Genomic DNA, 18695 nt, shown 5'->3' with positions numbered 1-18695 from the left:
TTATTCCCTAGTCTCCAGACAAATTATTCACATAGATTAGGTCGTCAGATTATTTTCTATAGATACATTTCATTATAAGCTTTCTTTTCCAATATTTTTATTTTTAACAAGGGTATAGAGGGGGGGGTAGAGGGGATGGGGGGGGGAGGGAGTTGATGTAAGGGTAGGGCAGTAAACATAACAACAAACATAAATTTGCAAAGCAGCAACAATTTGACCCAAGTAAAGCAAGGGACGCAGCCCTTGAAAAAATAGCATTGTAAACAACAAACTATGGTATACAGAATAGACGCAAACAGTGCTATGATAGAACATGACTTTGACCTTAACATTATAAAGACCAATATAAGATAATACAGAGGCCAAGAATAATTAAATATAAATGCTAATCAGGTAAGTGATGGAGGGAAAGATTGATCCCATTTGTGCCACTTTCTGTAGAATTGGCCGAAACTATTGTTGGACAGAGCGAACTTAAGTTCGAGGTCTCTGTGTTGTGTAATTAGTTTGACAATGAAGTCAACATCAGGTAAAGTATGACTTTTCCAGTGAAAGGCGATATACATATTTGCATGGTCGCCAAAAATGCTAACAATTCGTTGAAGAGAATTATCTAAGGCAGAGGTATTCAGAGAGAGCAGGGCTAATTGTGGTGTGAAGGTAAATGGTGAACCAGAGAGTTTGGTGATTATAGAGGAAATTCCTGACCAAAAGGTAACAACAGTAGGGCAGCTCCAGAAAATGTGTAATAAATCCCCCTTACAGCTGCATTTTCTCCAACAAAGTGGGGAGTTGGAGACATCTATGTGAGCTAGTCTAGATGGTGTATAGTACCATCTGGTGTATACCTTGAAGTGTGATTCCAGGAGAGGCATAGATATCGTAGACCGGTTGGATAATGAAAATGTTTCCTCCCATTCATCTGCAGAGGTAGTGAGGTTGAGAGATTTCTCCCAAGTGAGCATATGGGCGCTTTTTGTAAGAGACAAGTCTTTGTTGAAACAATCATAAATAAATTTATGTCCCCAGAAGATTTGGTGATGCAGGTTAACCAAAATTTTTAGAGACGCCTCTGTAAATCTAGGTTTATTACTTAAGAATAATTTGATATGTTCTCTTAGTAACAAATATTCATGGAAGAAAGAAGAAGGCACTTTGAAGTTATTCTTTATTAAACTGAAACACAAGTAGTTGGGGCCATTGAAGATGTCACCTATTGTATTTATTTTGATGTCAGCCCAGTGAGGGGGTGTAGTTTTTCCCAAGAATGTATAGACATGGGTTAAAGGTAGTCTATACAGCGTGGACATTTTTTGGCTACGGCCATCTAATCTAGAGATTTTACACCAGGCCAAGGAAATTGCCTGAAATATCGGGTGAGTGTGGTTATTTGTAGTCAGATTAGAAATGGCATTGAAAACCAGAGATTTGAGATGATTACCTTTGTTGATGTCTACCTCCAGGTCATGCCATGCGGGAACACTCGTGTCTGATAACCAATGTATACTCTGTTTAATTAACAAAGTATAATAATGAGCGGAGATAGTCGGAAGACTAAATCCACCATGAAGTTTCTTTTTGAATAATGTTCTGGTGTCAGTTCTTGGTTTTTTGTGGTTCCAAATAATATTGTTTATTTGCGACTGAATGGCCGTTAGGCATGCCGTGGAGATAGGAAGTGGTATGCATCTGAGAATATACAGAATTTTAGGTAATGTAAACAATTTCACCGCTAGGTTCCTCCCCCACCAGGTCAGGTCTCTATCTCTGAAGGTATTGTTGTCCTTCTGAATCGAGTCCGACAACTTTTTCATGTTTGAAATAACAGTTTTGTTTAAATCTTTATTGATTATAATACCTAGATACGGTAGTTCCTTCCTGCACCAATTAAATTAAATAAAAGATTTTAGGCGAGTAGTTTCTTCGGGATTGACATGGATAGGTAGTATGTTAGATTTTGAGTTATTGGTTTTAAAATTTGAAAGGGCTGAAAAGGTTTCTAGTTCCTTGAGGGTTTCCATAGTTGATGATACAGGGTTTGTAAGGGTCAGGATTATTTCGTCCGCAAACAGGCTGAGTTTATGTTGGCGGCTGTTGGTAGAGAGGCCAGTTATTTTTGAGTTTTGTCTTATGGACTCCAATAATGGTTCTAACGCTAAGTTGAATAATAGTGGTGAGAGGGGGCATCCTTGTCTTGTGCTGTTATTGATAGCGAATGTATCTGAGATGTGATTATTGTAGTTAACTTTAGCTGTGGGGTTTTTGTATAGTGCAATGAATGTTTTAAGGAGATTGTTGTTGAACCCAAATTTAATTAAGGTATGTTTCAGGAAACACCAGTCAATGCGGTCGAATGCCTTCTCGGCGTCAAGTGATATGAAAACTGTTGGGGACCTGGTGGAGTTAGTAAGTTTGACGGAGTCCAGTATTCTTCTTGTAGCATCGGCTGGTTGCCTGCCTTTTACGAAACCCATTTGGTCGTTCGCCACCAAATTGGGAAGTATATAACTCAACCTGTTTGCTAGGATTTTTGAAAATAATTTTGTGTCTGTATTGAGCAAGGAAATTGGTCTGTAGTTACTTGGAGATAGGGGGTCACCAGATTGTTTGGGAATTAGGGTAATGGAGGCCTCCAGCATCTCAGGCGGAAAGGAACCTATTGCGGAGGCATGGTTGAAGAGTTTCGTTAACTGTGGGGAAAGGGATTTACTGAAGATTTTGTAGTATGTATTATTATAGCCGTCCGGCCCAGGTGACTTATGAAGGTCGAGGTGTTTAATCGTGTCTTCGACTTCCTGGGTAGTGAATGGTGCAGACAAAGATTCTATATCGTCGTTGGTTAAAGATGGTAGTTTAATGTTTGTCAGGTATGATTTGATGTCCTGTTCTTTTGGGGGTGGTGATAGGGGGTCCGTGTTCAAATTATAAAGTTTGCTATAATATTTGGAAAACTCATTAACTATATCCTGGGGATGGTGAAGAATTTTATCGCCTTCCATGGATGAAATTTTACTAATTCTGTTGTGGATCCTTAATCTTTTAATTTTATTTGCCATATACCGTGTGGGTTTGTTTAAAGCGGAATAGAATTTATACTTCGAGGAATTAAGGGCTGCTTCATAGGGTGAATAAAGTAAATTGCGTAGGTCTTGTCTTAATTTTGCCAATTCTGCCTGTTTATTAGAGGGACATGAGGGGTGGTCTAATATGTATTTCTCCTGTTCACATATGGACTTGTGAAGTTTATCCAATTTTTCCCTATTTTCTCTTTTGATCTTGGAGGAAATATTGATTAAAATACCCCTGATGACGGCCTTATGGGCGCACCAGTTGTTAGATGGATTGGTAGCCTCCGGGGTATTTTCAAGGAAAAAATCGTCTATGGCTTTTTGGATTGTTGCTTTATGGATGGGATCGTGTATGATGTTAGAGTTACATTTCCACATTCTGGTGTTTCTTAATGGCGGCCCAAAGAGGAATTCGCCAATGACTGGGGAGTGATCGGATATAGTCCTATCTCCAATACTGACCTTTTTAAATTTTTTAAGGGAAAAGATGTCGGATAAGATTAAATCAATCCTGGAGGCCGATTGGTGGACTGATGAAAAATGTGTGTATTCTCTGGAGGATGAATTTAGACATCGAAATGTGTTGTAAAGTTCATTCTTATCCAGCCACCAATTCAGATCGTTCGAGGCCGGTCGGGAATCTGAAGTGGAATCAATAGTCCTATCTGGAGTGGTGTTAAAGTCGCCCAGAAGTATGAGGGTCCCTTTTCTCACCTCGGTTACCTTTTTCATCACTTTCGTCAAGAATCTGGCCTGATCTCTATTCGGTGCATATATGTTAACTAAAGTGCTAGTTTGTCCGTTAATAATGCAGATTAAGATGTGATACCTGACTTTAGCATCACCAAAATCTTCAATTACCTCAAATGGAACCATATTTTTGACTAGGGTAACCACTCCAGCTCGTTTGCTAGAATTGCAGGCCTCAAAAATATGAGGAAAGCTGCGATGTTGAAAGTAGGGGTGGTTTCCTGTCAAAAATTTAGTCTCCTGAATACAGGCGATGTCCGCTTGTGATTTGATTAATTCTCTCCACAAAGCGTGCCTCTTTTGGGGGCTATTTAGTCCTCTCACGTTGTAGGACACAATTTTAAAAGTCATTTTAACCGTTAGATAACTGGAACCTGTAAAGGAAATTTGACCTGGATAACAAGATAAGATCTAGAGAACTTACAAGTCTTGAACCTAAAAAGCAAAAATTGCACTGAATATTGTAATTAACAGTAATAAGTATACCAACTACGAGTGTTGCAGGAGCAATGACGGGTTTTTGATTGAAGAATCCAATGAGAGAACTCTGGATCCTGTAAAATTAGAACCTAAAATATAGAATATAAAGAATAGACAACAACAAATATGTCAACTGTAAAATAGACACAAGTAGGTCCGTAGAGCTACCTGAAAAGTAAGAGGGGGTTAGTGAAAGTGGACGGGAAAAAGGGAAAATCCTAGGTTGCAGAGAAGCGGAGGCTTCTATTAATTAGAAGACATTTTTCCAGCGGATGCCTGGTCAGTCTCTGTCAAGTGACCTAACAAAGTCCATTCCTTCTTCGACGGTATAGACTGGTATATTCCTGCCCCGATGTGAGATCAGCAGTCGTAGAGGAAATCCCCATTTGTAGTCGACTCTCTTGTCGCGGAGGGCCATAGTCACTGGTCTGAACTTTCTTCGGCCTTCCAAAGTCTCTTTGGAGAAGTCGGGGAATACTTTTAGAGCTCCGTGTGGTTCCGGAAAAGTTTTTCTATCTTTTAAGTAGTTAAGGATCCGTTCCTTAGTTTTGAAAAAATGCACTTTAAGAATGGTATCTCTGGGCAATTCCGCCGGGATCTTGTTAGGTTTGGGTAGACGGTGAATTCTATCTATCGTCAGGTCCAAGTCAGACAGGTCTGGCAGGGCTGATTTAAAGATAGCTTTGAGGTGCTCCAACAGTTGTTCTTGAGGTACATCTTCCGGGATACCTCTGACCTTCAAATTATTTCGCCTGCTCCGGTCCTCAAGATCCGCCATCTTAGTACGCAGGTGCTTCATCTCTGAGGTGAGTCTGTCCACTTCTTCAAAGGAAATAGTTGACCTGTGCTCGAGTCTATTGATCCTCTCCTCATGTTTTGTCAGTTGTCTGTCTATACTGTCGATTTTCTCGCAGTATTTTTGGAAGTAGGACTCCATGTCTGATCTCACTTCCCTACGATGGGATTCAAATCTCTCATCCAACATGCGAGAGAATTTTTTTATTAGGTCATCATGGCCCGATTGACCTGAGCTGGCTGAATGTAGAGGAGGGAGTAGACTTGGTGGACCTTTATCTTTGTGGGACTCAGAGTCTTCGTATTTTCCTTTGCTTTTTAATGGAGATGGGTTAGGGGATGTATCGCTAGATTCCGTTTTGTCTTCGTAATTGTTCCCAGAAAAGTTAAATTTTTCATTATAGGCTTCTGGGTTTGTTCTCTTTAAATTTACAGAGGAATCCATTTTGGTAGCGGATGATTTATCGCCTGCAGAATTGTTGTTGAGTCCATAGTCCAATAAGCGAGGCTTATCCCTCTGCGGAGATCTGGATCTACGCCTGGGAGAGGCGATGAGACTAGGTCTGTTTCTTTCTTGATCTCTGCGGCCCTGTGGTCTGTCAAATTGTGACCCCAGTTGAGTTTTGATTGGGGTAGAAGGGACATTTTTCCCCTTAAATTTTTGGTTGCTCATGATCGTGATTGAGAGTGAGAAGGACGGGCAAATTTAACTCTATGTGCCCAAGATTGCCGGCAGCACTATAATCAGTCACAAAAATAGGGGCAAAGATCAAGGCCACTAAGTCAAGGGATCCTTTATTATGTGTGCAAATTAGGGCAGGGAATAGAAAATTTTGTTAAAGCTATTTCCACTTGAGTCTCGCTGTTATCAGCCACTTCCTGATGCACTGAGAAATCGGCCGGAACTACTTCCCATAGACATCAATTGCAAATATTAAAAGTCTCAATTGCGGGTAAAACCAGAGGGTCCAATTAGTAGTGGGGATGGGGGGAGGCACATACAATAATTATCAGTCCAGTGGGGCCCCCCTAAATCGGCTCTATATCCCTTTTTGGAGGAACTACTTTTTTGGGCCTCCAGTGAACGCCAGGGTGAAGCCGGGGACTAAATTTAAGCGGCGGAGTGATATTTTCGGTAAATCGCGGCAAAAGAAGGCCGCGAATATCGCTGTTGTGCCCCCACTATATGGCCTCAAAGAGCGGTGCTAACCCTGCGGTTTAGTCCCAGGGGTCCCCTGCTACGTTTGGAGACCTGCACTAATCAGATAGCAGGTCTCCAAGTATGTTTTAATGGCGCTTCAGTGGTGCTATTACCTTGCAGGCAGGGTTGTAGAGGTCCAGGTCCTGCTTCTATGAAGGAACTTGGGGGATCTTATTGAGTTTTGAAATCTCCGCGGGGTCCCCTCAGACACCGATGGAGGGGAGAATGCGGCGTTTCATGCTATATATAGAGCGTGATGGCGCTGTGCCTCTATTCTCTGGTGTCAGCCAGGGATGCCACAACTGCAGAAAAATGTCCGGGGGTCTATGTTGTAGGATTTTTGTGGGATCCTTGGTTGTAGGGAGCGATTGTGGGCAGAGGATAAGCCCAGGTACAGGGTTCTTAAGCTTCCCTGAGTCAGTAGGTCCCACAGGCTCCGGTTGGTAATATTAGTCCTCAGCCCCATGCAAAAAAATAAATAAATAAATTCTTTGGAAAATATAGGATGGGGGTATTCTTGGTGCAGTGGGGGGTCCGTTAAGGAAGGTTTGCGGGCAGGATGCCTCCAGAAAAATGCGTTTTTGCCGCTTTTTAGGGATTTTCCCTGGAGCTCCCTCTTCAAGTGTGTTTCCTCATAGACACCATTCATTATAAGCTTTCAATCTTGTATAGATAATAATGTCCGGGGGCAGTCGGAGGGTGAGTATATCACTTTTTTTTTTAATTCTATTTTTTTACAGGTTTATGGTTAGCCGCAGATCTCCCGACGGTTGCCGAGGGTCGTCTCCTGCCGCATGGAGGTCAGCGACGCAACTGGGAGATGACCGGCGCAGCGCTCAATGTGCGGATGGTACCCAGGGTCCAGAGGAGAGGAGACTCTCCTCCAGGTCCTGGGTACCATAAACCTGTAAAAAAAAAATTAGAATTAAAAAAAAAAAAAGTGATATACTCACCCTCCGACTGCCCCCGGACACTTTCCCTCCTCTCACCGCGTGCCTGGCATCTTCCTGTCCCAGTAATGCTTTGTGCGAAAGACCGCTGATGACGTCGCGCTCTCGCGAGAGTGACGTCATCTCCGGTTCTTCGCGCTAAGCATTACTGGGACTGGAAGATGCCAGGAGCATGGAGAGGAGATCGGGGGCCGTAGGAAGGTGAGAATAACCTTTTTTATCTTTTACTATTGATGCTGCATAGGCAGCAACAATAGTAAAAAGTTGATCACAATTGTCAAACACTATGCTTGACAAGTGTGACCAACCTGTCAATCACATTCCAAGCGATGCTTCAAATCGCTTGGAATGCGCTTGAATTCCGCAGGCGAAAATCGCATGAAAAACGCATGTTTTCCATGGGAACGCGCATGCGTTTTTCCCGCGGCGGGAGTCTGCAACTTGGGTACTTAGCCTCAGTGTGACATGCAGCAGCGACCAGGCCCCCGCTGTGAGATCGCCGATCATGGTGGATCGTCCTGGACCATCTAATGAACGTCGGTCTCCCGCTGGCCATATTCTAGAATTCCCGATGCGATAGAATTGAGCCACCATCTAGTGTTACATATAACAGGCTATAACCAGCACTAATAACTCTTATTTTGCTCCTTTAACAGAAAAGAAAACGCAGTTTAAAGATCGAGGACCATACATATGAGGTAAGTGCTGCACATTAACACTGTACAATTGGCCATAGACAGAATTCTATTGGAGAAGAGTTGTTAGAATTAGCTACATACAGTCAGTATCGGATGGTGGTGCTAAGGGCCCACCAGTAACCAACTCCAGGGCCCCACATTTCAGCTACAAATGTGACATTATCCTCAATCACAAATTTATATAACAGTGAACTGGGTATATGTCATGACTACGACCGCGGCCGAGCCGGCGCCTCCATGTCGACCGACCACGCCGACGTGGGGCCAGTGTCCCAGGTGGGGATGGAATGTGGACCCACTGGACCACAGGGTGGACCCGGGCCTACCCAGACTAGGGAAGAGTAGCGACCGGGGTCTGTGGCAGCTGAGCATGTGGACGAGGAGGCAGAACGACACAACACAACTTCAGGTATAGACATAAAGTTTTACTCAAAGTCAAAACAAAGTATATAAACAGAACATAATGCCAGGCTCCCGATTCCGCACATCAGGGAAGGGTACACGTTTCAGGATAACAGACGAAGGCAGGAGGACATCACGGGTTGATGAAGTCCAGGGTTGTCTGGCACGGGCATACTAGGGCGGCCTCTTCCTCAAGCGTAGCACAGGCTCAGCAGGAGAACATCAGACACCGACCTCAGACGATGGCAGGGGTCATCATGGGTTGATGCAGTCCAGGGTCGTCTGGCACGGGTATACTAGGACGGCCTCTCAGACGTAGCACAGGCTCAGCAGGAGAACATCAAACACCGATCCCAGAAGGACGTCATCACTGGGTGGACCTCAGGGAATTGGCGGAACATCGGGACACAGGCAGGCCACCAGGAACACGGGCACGGCATCAAGACTCGAATCTCAGAGCATCAGCACACTGGCATCGGACTCCGGACATCTGGCAGCGATCGACAGGATCCGGACATCAGGCTGCGGACATCAGGCCACAGTCATCGGACTCCGGACCACTGGCAGCGATCGGCAGGCTCCAGACATCAGGCAGGGAAGCATAGGATCCGGACATCTGGCAGAGGACATCAGGCACCGCACATCTGGAAGAGGTCGTAGACACCGACATCAGGCTCCGGACGAGAGGCCACTGTCATCAAGCTCCGGTCATCTGGCAGCAACCTAGAAAGGAACCCCAGCGGTCTGATGCAAAGCCTGCTGGGTTGGACTGGAACCTGCAGGGAATTGCACCGAATCCCCAGCTGAGCACAGAGTGGCAGAAACTCAGCGGACACTCCGGACTCCTACTTCCAAGATGAACCCAGGTTAAATCACAGCAAGTCAGGAAGCAAAGAGTCACAGTCACTGGGCACAGGGTTCAAGACACAGAGGGACCTCAGGAACATCCCACAGAGGACACAGTTCAGACAGGGTCAGGTAAAGGAGCAGGTCCAGAATTCAGGGAACAAGACACAACATAGACGGGCCTGGGTATGCAGCCTCCAGGAAGGGCGATCTGGGTATTACTGCCCCCAGAGCAGGCGAAGAAACAAGACAATTCAGACAGGGTCGGGTTCAGGAACAAATCCAGGAAACAAGACACAGGTGCAAGGCAAGACTCCACACATAAACACAGGGACCACGATATTCTGCCTCCTGGGAGGGCAGACAAGGGCAAGGATATTCTGCCTCCTGGGAGGGCGGACAGGAACAAGGGCCAAGATATTCTGCCTCCTGGCAGGCGGCAAAACACAGTTTACACTGGGACAAAGAGCAACAGCTCCCGCAGAAGTGATAACAATCAGAGCAGGCACTGAACACACATACTTACATCGCTAGGTTCAGGAACTCAATGCAAAGCTATGGCGATGCCCCAAAGGGGGAGGGAACTTTATATAGCAGTTGCCTCACAGCGATAGGCTGGAGCAGCAATTGTAGCACACACCCATTCCTCATAAAAGCAGGGGAGGTGTGACCGCGCGCACCCTAAGCAAGGCCAAACAGAAATCAGCATTGCAGAGGACACCTGGCGAGAGCTGCAAGCCTGAACACAAGTGGTAAGCCATACATAATGCAGAGGACCTATACCCACGGATAGCTTTCCACAACAGCAGCCAGGGACCGTACCAGCGGGTGGTCTTGCAAAGCAGCGGAGCCACGCACGCATGTACGGCTACGCAGCGGTGCAGGGAACTGAGCAGCATCCATAACGGTAACAGGCAACAGTATCCCTGCTAGTTAGGAGAGGAGCAAAGGGTTAATGCAGACATGCAGAGTAACGCCAGGGAAGCCAAGTACAAACACACCGGCGTTACAGTAGATTGGTATATGTATAAGATGCTGCCTTTGTCTGTACATAGTGATTGAAGTATATTGTGCAAGTACTGCATAGGGGCCCACCAGAGGATTCGCCTGTTCTCCTGTGGGCCAGTCCAAGCCTGTATTATAGCACGTGGACAACCTCTACTTCTCTGGGCTTGTTTTGCCATCTGCTGTGGGACATAATAGGATTTTTCTCACTGCCTGCCCCTTATACTACGACTCTACGTCTCACATGACTCCTTGACATCTCCTGCAAGTCAGTATAAAAAGACAGGTTCACCAAAACCATGCATTCAGTGTTTCCACATGGGATAAAACGTTATAAGGGTTCTTATTAGTGCAAAATTTCCAACCATATTGGATTTCTTTGCTTAAAGGGGTTGTCCGATTTTGTTTTTCACCTAAATGCATGTATTTGTGGCTAAAAAAAATCATTTTTGCAATTGGGTGTCGTCATTAAAAATTTTCCACCTTTTGGCTTTTACACGCTCTTTGTTGCCGTGCACATTCGTATTTGATGTGGTCTGTGGTCACAAGTCAACTTAGAGCAGGTCAGAATAAGACATATAAAAAAAAAAGTTACAAACTCATCTATCAGACTGAGCTCACTGACAGATTTTTAGATAACTCATTCTGCAGCAAACAATGCATAGTGCAACCTCAAGGTAAACGGTGCAAAACGATTGATGAATCCCAATTGCAAAAATGGCATATATGGCACATGTGGGGCTCAAACTCAATGTTCAGAGTCCAAATGCATCATGTATCGGGGATTTGCTGGCAAAATCAGTCCTGTAGGATGGGAGTGAGACATCTAGTGGAGACTTTAATGTACTGCTAGAAGGATAGAAATTTTAGAATGGGGGATGCAGCCTTCAGAGTTTTCCCAGGCAAAGCCGCCACAGGAAAATGCAAGGGGTCATTTTCCTGAAGTGGTTTCGCCATCGTTCTTGCGGCAACCGGTGTCTTTTAGTCTACAGAGCAGAAGAATAAGCAAGTCACTTTTTTAACCACTTCTGGGTTTACCAAACGTGTAACAGTCAAAAGACGTGATATAAAATGGAACATGGACACAGCATTGTTCATTTTATAGGAAGGAAGCCGCCTGAAAAAGCCACTGCGTGCACAAACACCTACACAAAGCTAGTATGAGGGCATTTTTACATACATCCATCTTATGGCCGCAATTGCCAATCTGACCTGAACTGCATTATAAATCACTATTGGGCTATTAGCTCAGAGTGATTAGGATCACTGGGTTTTCCATTCGCCATAATAGAGGCGCATAAATATGCTCATGTTTCATTGGCCCATATGCCAGATCCTAATAGAGCCGTGAACCGGGTACAATATATTTAGTATTGGTTTGTCATTGCCCACAGTACGCTTTGTTGCGGACACATCTAGTATGTGTACTTATATTTTGTGTTGTGCATTACACAGGGGCTGGAAGCCTATCAAACAGCGACCTATGAAGACATCCAAAACGTAAGAGTCCTTGCAGCCAAAACCATGGAGGGCGAGCACCCGTGCCTTGAATAGAAGTGTCACGGTGGAGGATATACTGACCCTTTATTGCCAAGTCTTGGGTTCATAGTCAAGACTAAACCAGAATACTCTGGTTGGAACCCAAAGTGATGAGGATGGACTTGCCGTGAATGAACAAGGAAAGACTACTATGTTGTGCGATCTTGTCCTCATTCGTTTTCTCCTCTGCCTTCTGGGACTAATATGTACCCAGCTTTAGCAATGTATAGCCTGCTACACCTATGAAAATCCTAAATGTACCGTATATTATAGCTATCAGGCGTTGTTCGGATGTTTTTTGCTTGAAATCCATCTTACAGGGGTTTTTCAATTTTTATCATTCCTTTTCGTTATAACAGACTGATCTAGGGCTATTGCAGCCAGCTGTACATGGTAGTAAGGTTTCAATTTTCCTGCAACACCCCCACAGGGTGAAATAGGTATTACATTGTGTCTATTAAATTTGTTGGTCTATGTAACGAACAGGAATGTTGCTCCACTAGACAAAAGCTCCACAGCCACGCTCTGCTTTGTCTAGCTGATGGAGGTTCCTTATGATAAACCCCTGCTAATAACCCAAATTTGACCTATCAAAAAAATCTGAAATTAGGTTTTTGAAATCTAACGACCCCTTTGTATATCATAATGTGCCAACTGTGGGTGCCAATTCTCAAAGTGAACCGCCCGCAATGTTCAGTAAAGTGTCCTAATGGTTTTGAACCTCTCAAACCCTTTGATCATATTATAGTAAAGGTACATCATCAATATCTAAAGGAAACTATTGTTTCACCACCAGTAGAAAGGCACCGGTTCCAGTCCACTGATCTAAAGCTATGTTAAAGGCAGTCTGTCAACACAAAATGACTGTTCAAATCAAGCTTGGTTCCCCCTTGGTGTGGCCAGTCAGTTAAGTGCAACTTCCCACCTACTTTCATCTTCCGCTTCTCCTTTTCCTTGTCAGCTCTAGCTCCTAGAAAGATGAAGGCAGAGATCCATGGAAAACAAGCAGGTGGGAAGGTGCAGAAACTGCTTTGCTACGCCATGAGTGCTCCGAGTCACTGCTTGGTTTTTACAGTCATTTTGTGCTGACAGACTGCTCTAATAAATAAGCTACTTTCATGGCAGACTTTATTATATTTTACTCACTCCATCATTTGCATTTAGAGGAAAGTGTTTCAATGATTTGATTGTTCAGATATGTAATCGATTTGCTCCTTATATAATATGGTGCTATTACTATGTTCCCTGATGCATAGACGTAAGTGTGTAATAAATGCAGAAAAATAAAATTATTACGAGGATTTGCTCATAGCATTCAATTTTCTCGAGTTTTCAAAACTTTAACGCCAATGTCCTACCTCTTGGTTGGCAAAAGTGTCGAAAAAAAAACAAAAACAAAAAAAAAAAACACAAGGAAGCATTAACTCCTTGACACTGTCTCAATGGACAGAGCATGCCGCCATAAAATAAAATCACACCATGGAGGTTGTTTGGTTTTTGACCTCATGTGTGAATGGGATTTTTTTTAACATCTGCACTTTATCCTTGTCATGGTCCTGTCAGCGCTGGCGTGCAGCCACTGCTGAGCAGGGACTCACCCACACTGCAGGGGGGCCGGGGTCAGATACGGCCGGGAAGCTCAGGCAAACAGGACCTTGAGACTGAAGTTAGCAAGCAGTGAAGGACCTACGGTCATGTGACTGCAAGAGGCGGGGTTTAGCGTCCTGCTGCCAGAGATCGGCAGGACACAACTACAGGAATGCTCAGGTCAGACAAACGGGGGTCATACACAGAGATAGCAGTACAGTACCAGGGATGAGACAGAACGGATAGTCGGGGCCAGGCAGCGGTCAAAGCCAAACAGACATAGAATGTACCAAGCAGAATCTAACAAGCAGTATCCAGAGAACAGACCGAGTCGAAACCAAAGTATCAGGCAAACAAGAACACAGCACAAACACACTCAGGGGTCAACACACTCTGCCAGGGGCGAAAGTATAACTGACGGGGATTGGAGCTTCCTGAGGCTATAAAAAGCTTTCCCAGAACCAAGGAGAGGCCACAATAAGCCCCAGGTGTGCAGGTAAGAGCCTTGCACTGAGATCATAACATTTAACCCCAGAAGTGCAGGTCCACCAGCACTGGTTCCAGACATTAACCCCAAGCGTGTGGGTCCAACCTACACTGGGATCATGACAGTACCCCCCTCTCAACGGGGGGCCTCTGGACCCCCAGGCTTGCCCGGGTACCTAGCATGGAAAGCCCGAAACAGGTGATCCGCATGCATCAACCGGGCCGGCACCCAGGACCTGTCCTCCAGCCCATACCCCTTCCAATGAACCAGGTACTGTTACTCACTGCCGTACCAACCTGGAATCTACGATATATCAATCTCATATTCCACATGTCCCTCAACCAAAACCGGAGAAGCAGCGAACTCGGACTCTCCCCGGACTGCTTCAAAAGGTTTCAGTAGAGATCTATGGAAGACGTTAGGGATCTTGAAAGAGGGTGGAAGGCACAGCCTGTACGCCACTGGATTGATTTTTTCCACAATCTTGTACGGGCCAATGAATTTGTGGCCCAACTTGGCTGAAGGAATCTTCAACTTAATGTTTCGCATGGAGAGCCAAACTTTCTCTCCAACCTGAAACGTGGGACCAGGTGTTCGTTTCCTGTCCGCGAAAAACTTATACCTGCCTTGACACCTAGATATATTCCGCTGGACTTCCGCCCACGTATTTTTTAATCGCTGAACAGAGCCCTCAGCCCCGGGACACCCCGAATCCAGACGAGAAAACTCACCAAAATGAGGACTGAACCCATAGTTGATCAAAAAAGGAGACATACCTGTGGATTGACTCACCCGACTATTGAAGGCAAATTCAGCCAACAGCAGTACATCACACCAGTCATTCTGTCTAGCAGAAGTCAGACATCTGAGGATCTGTTCCAGAGACTGATTAGTGCGTTCCGTCTGACCATTGCTCTCAGGATGGTATGCAGACGAAATGGACAGAGACATCCCTAATCTTTTGCAGAAAGCATGCCAAAACTTAGCCACAAACTGATTACCACGATCAGACACCACATTCAGGGGTACCCCATGCAAACGGACCACATGATGCACAAACAATCTGGATAAAGTCTAAGCTGAAGGTAGTGCGGACCGGGGTACAAAATGAGCCTGCTTTGAAAATCTGTCCACGACTACCCATACCACCGTATTACCCCTGGATGAAGGAAGATTGGTAGCAAAATCCATGGTGGGTCCATGGTCTTTCGGGAACTGCCAAGGGCATCAGCTCCCCCGCCGGCCGGCTATGAGAGCTTTTAGAATGAGCGCAGACCCCACAACCAGAAATGAATTTTTTTTATGTCAGAACCAAGTGGTAGGCCACCAAAAGATCCTAGCCACCGCCAGACGCATGGCTGATATACCATGGTGAGCACTCAGCTTGGATTCATGGAACTCCTGCAAGAGTTTAAGGTGAAGTTGCTCTAGGACAAACAACTTGCCCCATGGCTTGGCCGCAGGAGCCAGCGACTGGGCCCCCTCAATCTCCCTTTCCAATTCAGACGAGATCCCTGCTAACACAACCCCAGGGTGAAGAATGGAGGACGGTGGCTCAGGGGAAGACACAGGATGAAAACTTCGAGATAAGGCGTCAGCTTTGACATTCTTTGACCCTAGTCGAAATGTAATAGTAAACTGAAAACGGGAAAAAAAAAGCGACCAACGGGCCTGTCTGAGCGTTAGTCTTTTAGCAGACTCAATGTATGACAAATTTTTGTGATCGGTGATCACAGTAACGGGGTGACTGGCCCCCTCCAAAAAGTGCCTCCATTCTTCAAACGCCAATTTGACCACAAGAAGCTCTCCATTGCCTACATCGTAATTTCTTTCAGCAGCAGAGAACTTCCTGGAAAAGAAAGCACATGGCCTGAGGTTGGTTAGAGTGGCAGGCCCTTGGGACAACACTGCACCCACCCCCACCTCGGAGGCGTCCACTTCCACAACAAATGGTTGGGACGGATCTGGCTGTACTAACACAGGAGCAGACATAAAGCATTTTTTCAGAGTCGCAAAGGCCTCTTTTGCGAGCGAGGACCAATTACTCAAATCCGCACCTTTGCATGTTAGATCTGTGAGTGGTTTGATCAACTGCGAAAACCCCTGAATAAATTTGCGGTAATAATTGGCGAACCCCAAGAAGCGCTGAAAACCCTTAAGATCTCGGGGTTGCACCCAATCCGCAATGGCCTGCACCTTCTTGGGGTCCATGCGAAAACCCTCACAGGACACAATTAATCCCAAAAAAGACAATTCCTGAACAAAAAACACACATTTCTCCAATTTGGCAAACAGATGATTTTCCCTCAGTCTTTGGAGAACGGTTCGTACATGTTTCAGATGAGAATGACTGTCGGAGGAGTATATCAAAATATCATCTAAGTAGATAACAACAAAATGACCAATGAGATCCGAGAATACTACGTTGATGAAATTCTGAAATATGGCGAGGGCATTGGTAAGACCAAACGGCATGACTACATTTTCAAACAGTCCCCCGGACGTGAGGAACGCCGTTTTCCATTTATCCCCTTCCCGGACCCTTATCAAATTATATGCCCCCCGATGATCCAGTTTAGAGAACTATTTTGCCCGATAGTTGGTTACACAAATCGGGAATCAACAGAAGGGGGTACGTTTTCCGTACAGTAATCTTATTAAGCTCACGAAAATCGAGACAGGGACGTAACCCGCCATCTTTTTTCTTTACAAAAAAAAAAAACCTGCCGCCACAGGTGAGACTGAGGGACGTATGTGTCCCTTGAGAAGACTCTCAGCAATGTAATCCTTCATAGCTAAGTGCTCAGGGCCAGATAAATTAAACAGACGGGCTATAGGCACCTTAGCCCCCGGGACTAGCTCGATAGCACAGTCAAAGGGTCTATGTGGCGGCAACGTCTCGGCCTCGCTTTCAGAGAATACATCTTCGTCGAAGTCTTTCATGTACTCCGGAATACCTTTCGGCTCGACAGATGACAGACACAGATTTAACAGGTTCAACAGCAGTGCAGATTTATCACATAACTGTGTTGTCACAAAGCATTTCTAGAATTCGTTACCAATGATTGTGCAGTGTAAATGGACCTTCAGGTTAATTCAAGACAGCTGTAATAAGGCCACTGTATTACAGCGACAATAACCAGACTTTCTGTCAAGCGCACTATTGTAATCTAGGGTCAGATGAGTAAAGTCAGGAGGTCTGGATGTTGAGGTACAAGGCTTTATGCACGTCACGTTCGGGCCACATGTTTCTGGCTCTCTCAGGGATTGCATCTGAAGCTCTGAGGGATTCGGAGTATGGAGCCATTTGCTAAGATGACAAAGTTACTTTGCGTAGCTTCCATTCCAGCAGTCACTGTCTGTCTTACCACCATTTTGTGTCCACTACAAAAGACAGACACTTCCAGATTAGAGTCCAAATGGAAAACAAAGTCACTATCTCCCTCGTTACAGTGAACCGCTCCTGTCGGGGTTCTGTCCAAATCCCATTTTTCATGGCATCAGACACATGACCCGATAGAGCTAGAAACGATGTGTATATAAAGTAAAACAAAAGATAAATAGGCCAGTATGAAAGCAGTGTATGGAGACAACAACAAATAGTGTGGGGTGAGCGCAAGGTCTCCCTCAGAGTCTACTCTACGTCTGTCCACTTCTTTAATATTCAGGATGGATGTGTAGTCAAAGAGCGGGTGGATTTCTGCCTATTTAATACACAGGACATAGGTGTCACTTATTGCATTAATGGATCAGAACAATCCACATAGTATTCAATGAGAGCAAAGCTACGTTCCGTGAATGGAATAATGCGAGCGGTAATATGAGCTTTACAGAAATACTGTATATAGATGTTTGGATGAGGAGAAATGTCACCTTGTTTTATCCATATTAAAGAAGTGTCACATGAGAAACATTTCATACATGTATTAGTTGTGACCTGACCGTTGTAAAAACCTTTTGATTATTAATCACTTTACATATATAAATGGCTGAGACCGGACTTGGTCCTTACATCAGGAAGACCTGCACCACCAACTGCTTCACAACCAGAAAGCAATGGCTTCAGGTATGTCTTCAAGTAGATGGCTAGAAAAAAAACCATGGTTGCTGCCTTCCAAAAAAAGTCCCATCTGTCCGTAGGTTGTGACTCGATATTGCAACTTACGGGATTAAGCAATACCAAGCACAATCTGTGGGCAGGGACGGCACTTCTCCTACCAGCTCATCAAATGTATGAAAATAATGGTGGCCAACAGATGGTCCAGTCCAGAATATACATTCAGTAATGTCTGAAAGGTGGTGGCATCATAATTTATTATCTCATATTAACTTATATGGTTCATTACTTCTGTTCCTAGGACTGTGCTCCTCGCTTGGACTGCTGCTCATCATGTGCCTTCAAAGTCCTCCGGGGTTCAGTGCCTTCCCCCAGATACCTCTTGCCAGTCTCCTCAACAATGCTGTAATCAGGGCACAGTACATTCATCAGGTGGTGGCAGACACATACAGAGACTATGTAAGTACTGGACTAATGATTGGAATAGAAAATGGATAGCCTTTATATCTAAAGGGATTCTCCACCGAGCCACTGATGCCATATATTATGGTATACCTCCAATGTCCAGATTGAGGGAGTATCTAATCACTCAGACTTTTAGTAATGCCTAGAATGGTGGGAGTGTGGCTACTTCAGCTTCTTTCTGACAATATCCTGCTCCTGGGCAGCTAATGTGCAGAGAATTGCTAAACAGTCTCATTAAAGTAAGCCAAGCTGTGTTGCAGTTCCTACTCAGTACCTGGTAGTAGCGCCATTTCCGGCAAAACGTCGGTAGAGTTCTGGAATTTTACTTAGCATAGCAGGTCTGTAAGGCCAGTATACATCAGAAG

The 18695-nt window shown here is 44.9% G+C and overlaps 1 protein-coding gene across 3 annotated transcripts in view; it reads left to right on the top strand.

The window, feature by feature from the left end:
- The window catches only part of LOC141096014 (somatotropin), a 76114-nt gene that overhangs the window by 55505 nt on the left and 1914 nt on the right, over positions 1 to 18695 (top strand). Inside the window, exons 1-3 of one of the 3 annotated variants that reach the window (XM_073582356.1) lie at positions 9534 to 9942; positions 11651 to 11695; positions 18167 to 18324. In XM_073582356.1, the coding sequence (XP_073438457.1) occupies positions 18199 to 18324 (126 nt within the window). In that variant the 5' untranslated portion in view covers positions 9534 to 9942; positions 11651 to 11695; positions 18167 to 18198. Of the gene's footprint in view, positions 1 to 7900; positions 7943 to 9533; positions 9943 to 11650; positions 13036 to 17830; positions 17875 to 18166; positions 18325 to 18695 lie in introns of those variants that run through there. The other 2 variants (XM_073582354.1, XM_073582355.1) reach the window with 2 other exon arrangements.

The sequence above is a fragment of the Dendrobates tinctorius genome, unplaced genomic scaffold (assembly GCF_039654945.1).
Source record: "Dendrobates tinctorius isolate UK_male_01 unplaced genomic scaffold, ASM3965494v1 ptg000071l, whole genome shotgun sequence".
NCBI lineage: Eukaryota > Metazoa > Chordata > Amphibia > Anura > Dendrobatidae > Dendrobates > Dendrobates tinctorius.
Note: the sequence above shows the minus strand (reverse complement) of the source record. Positions and strands in the feature narration are given on the sequence as shown.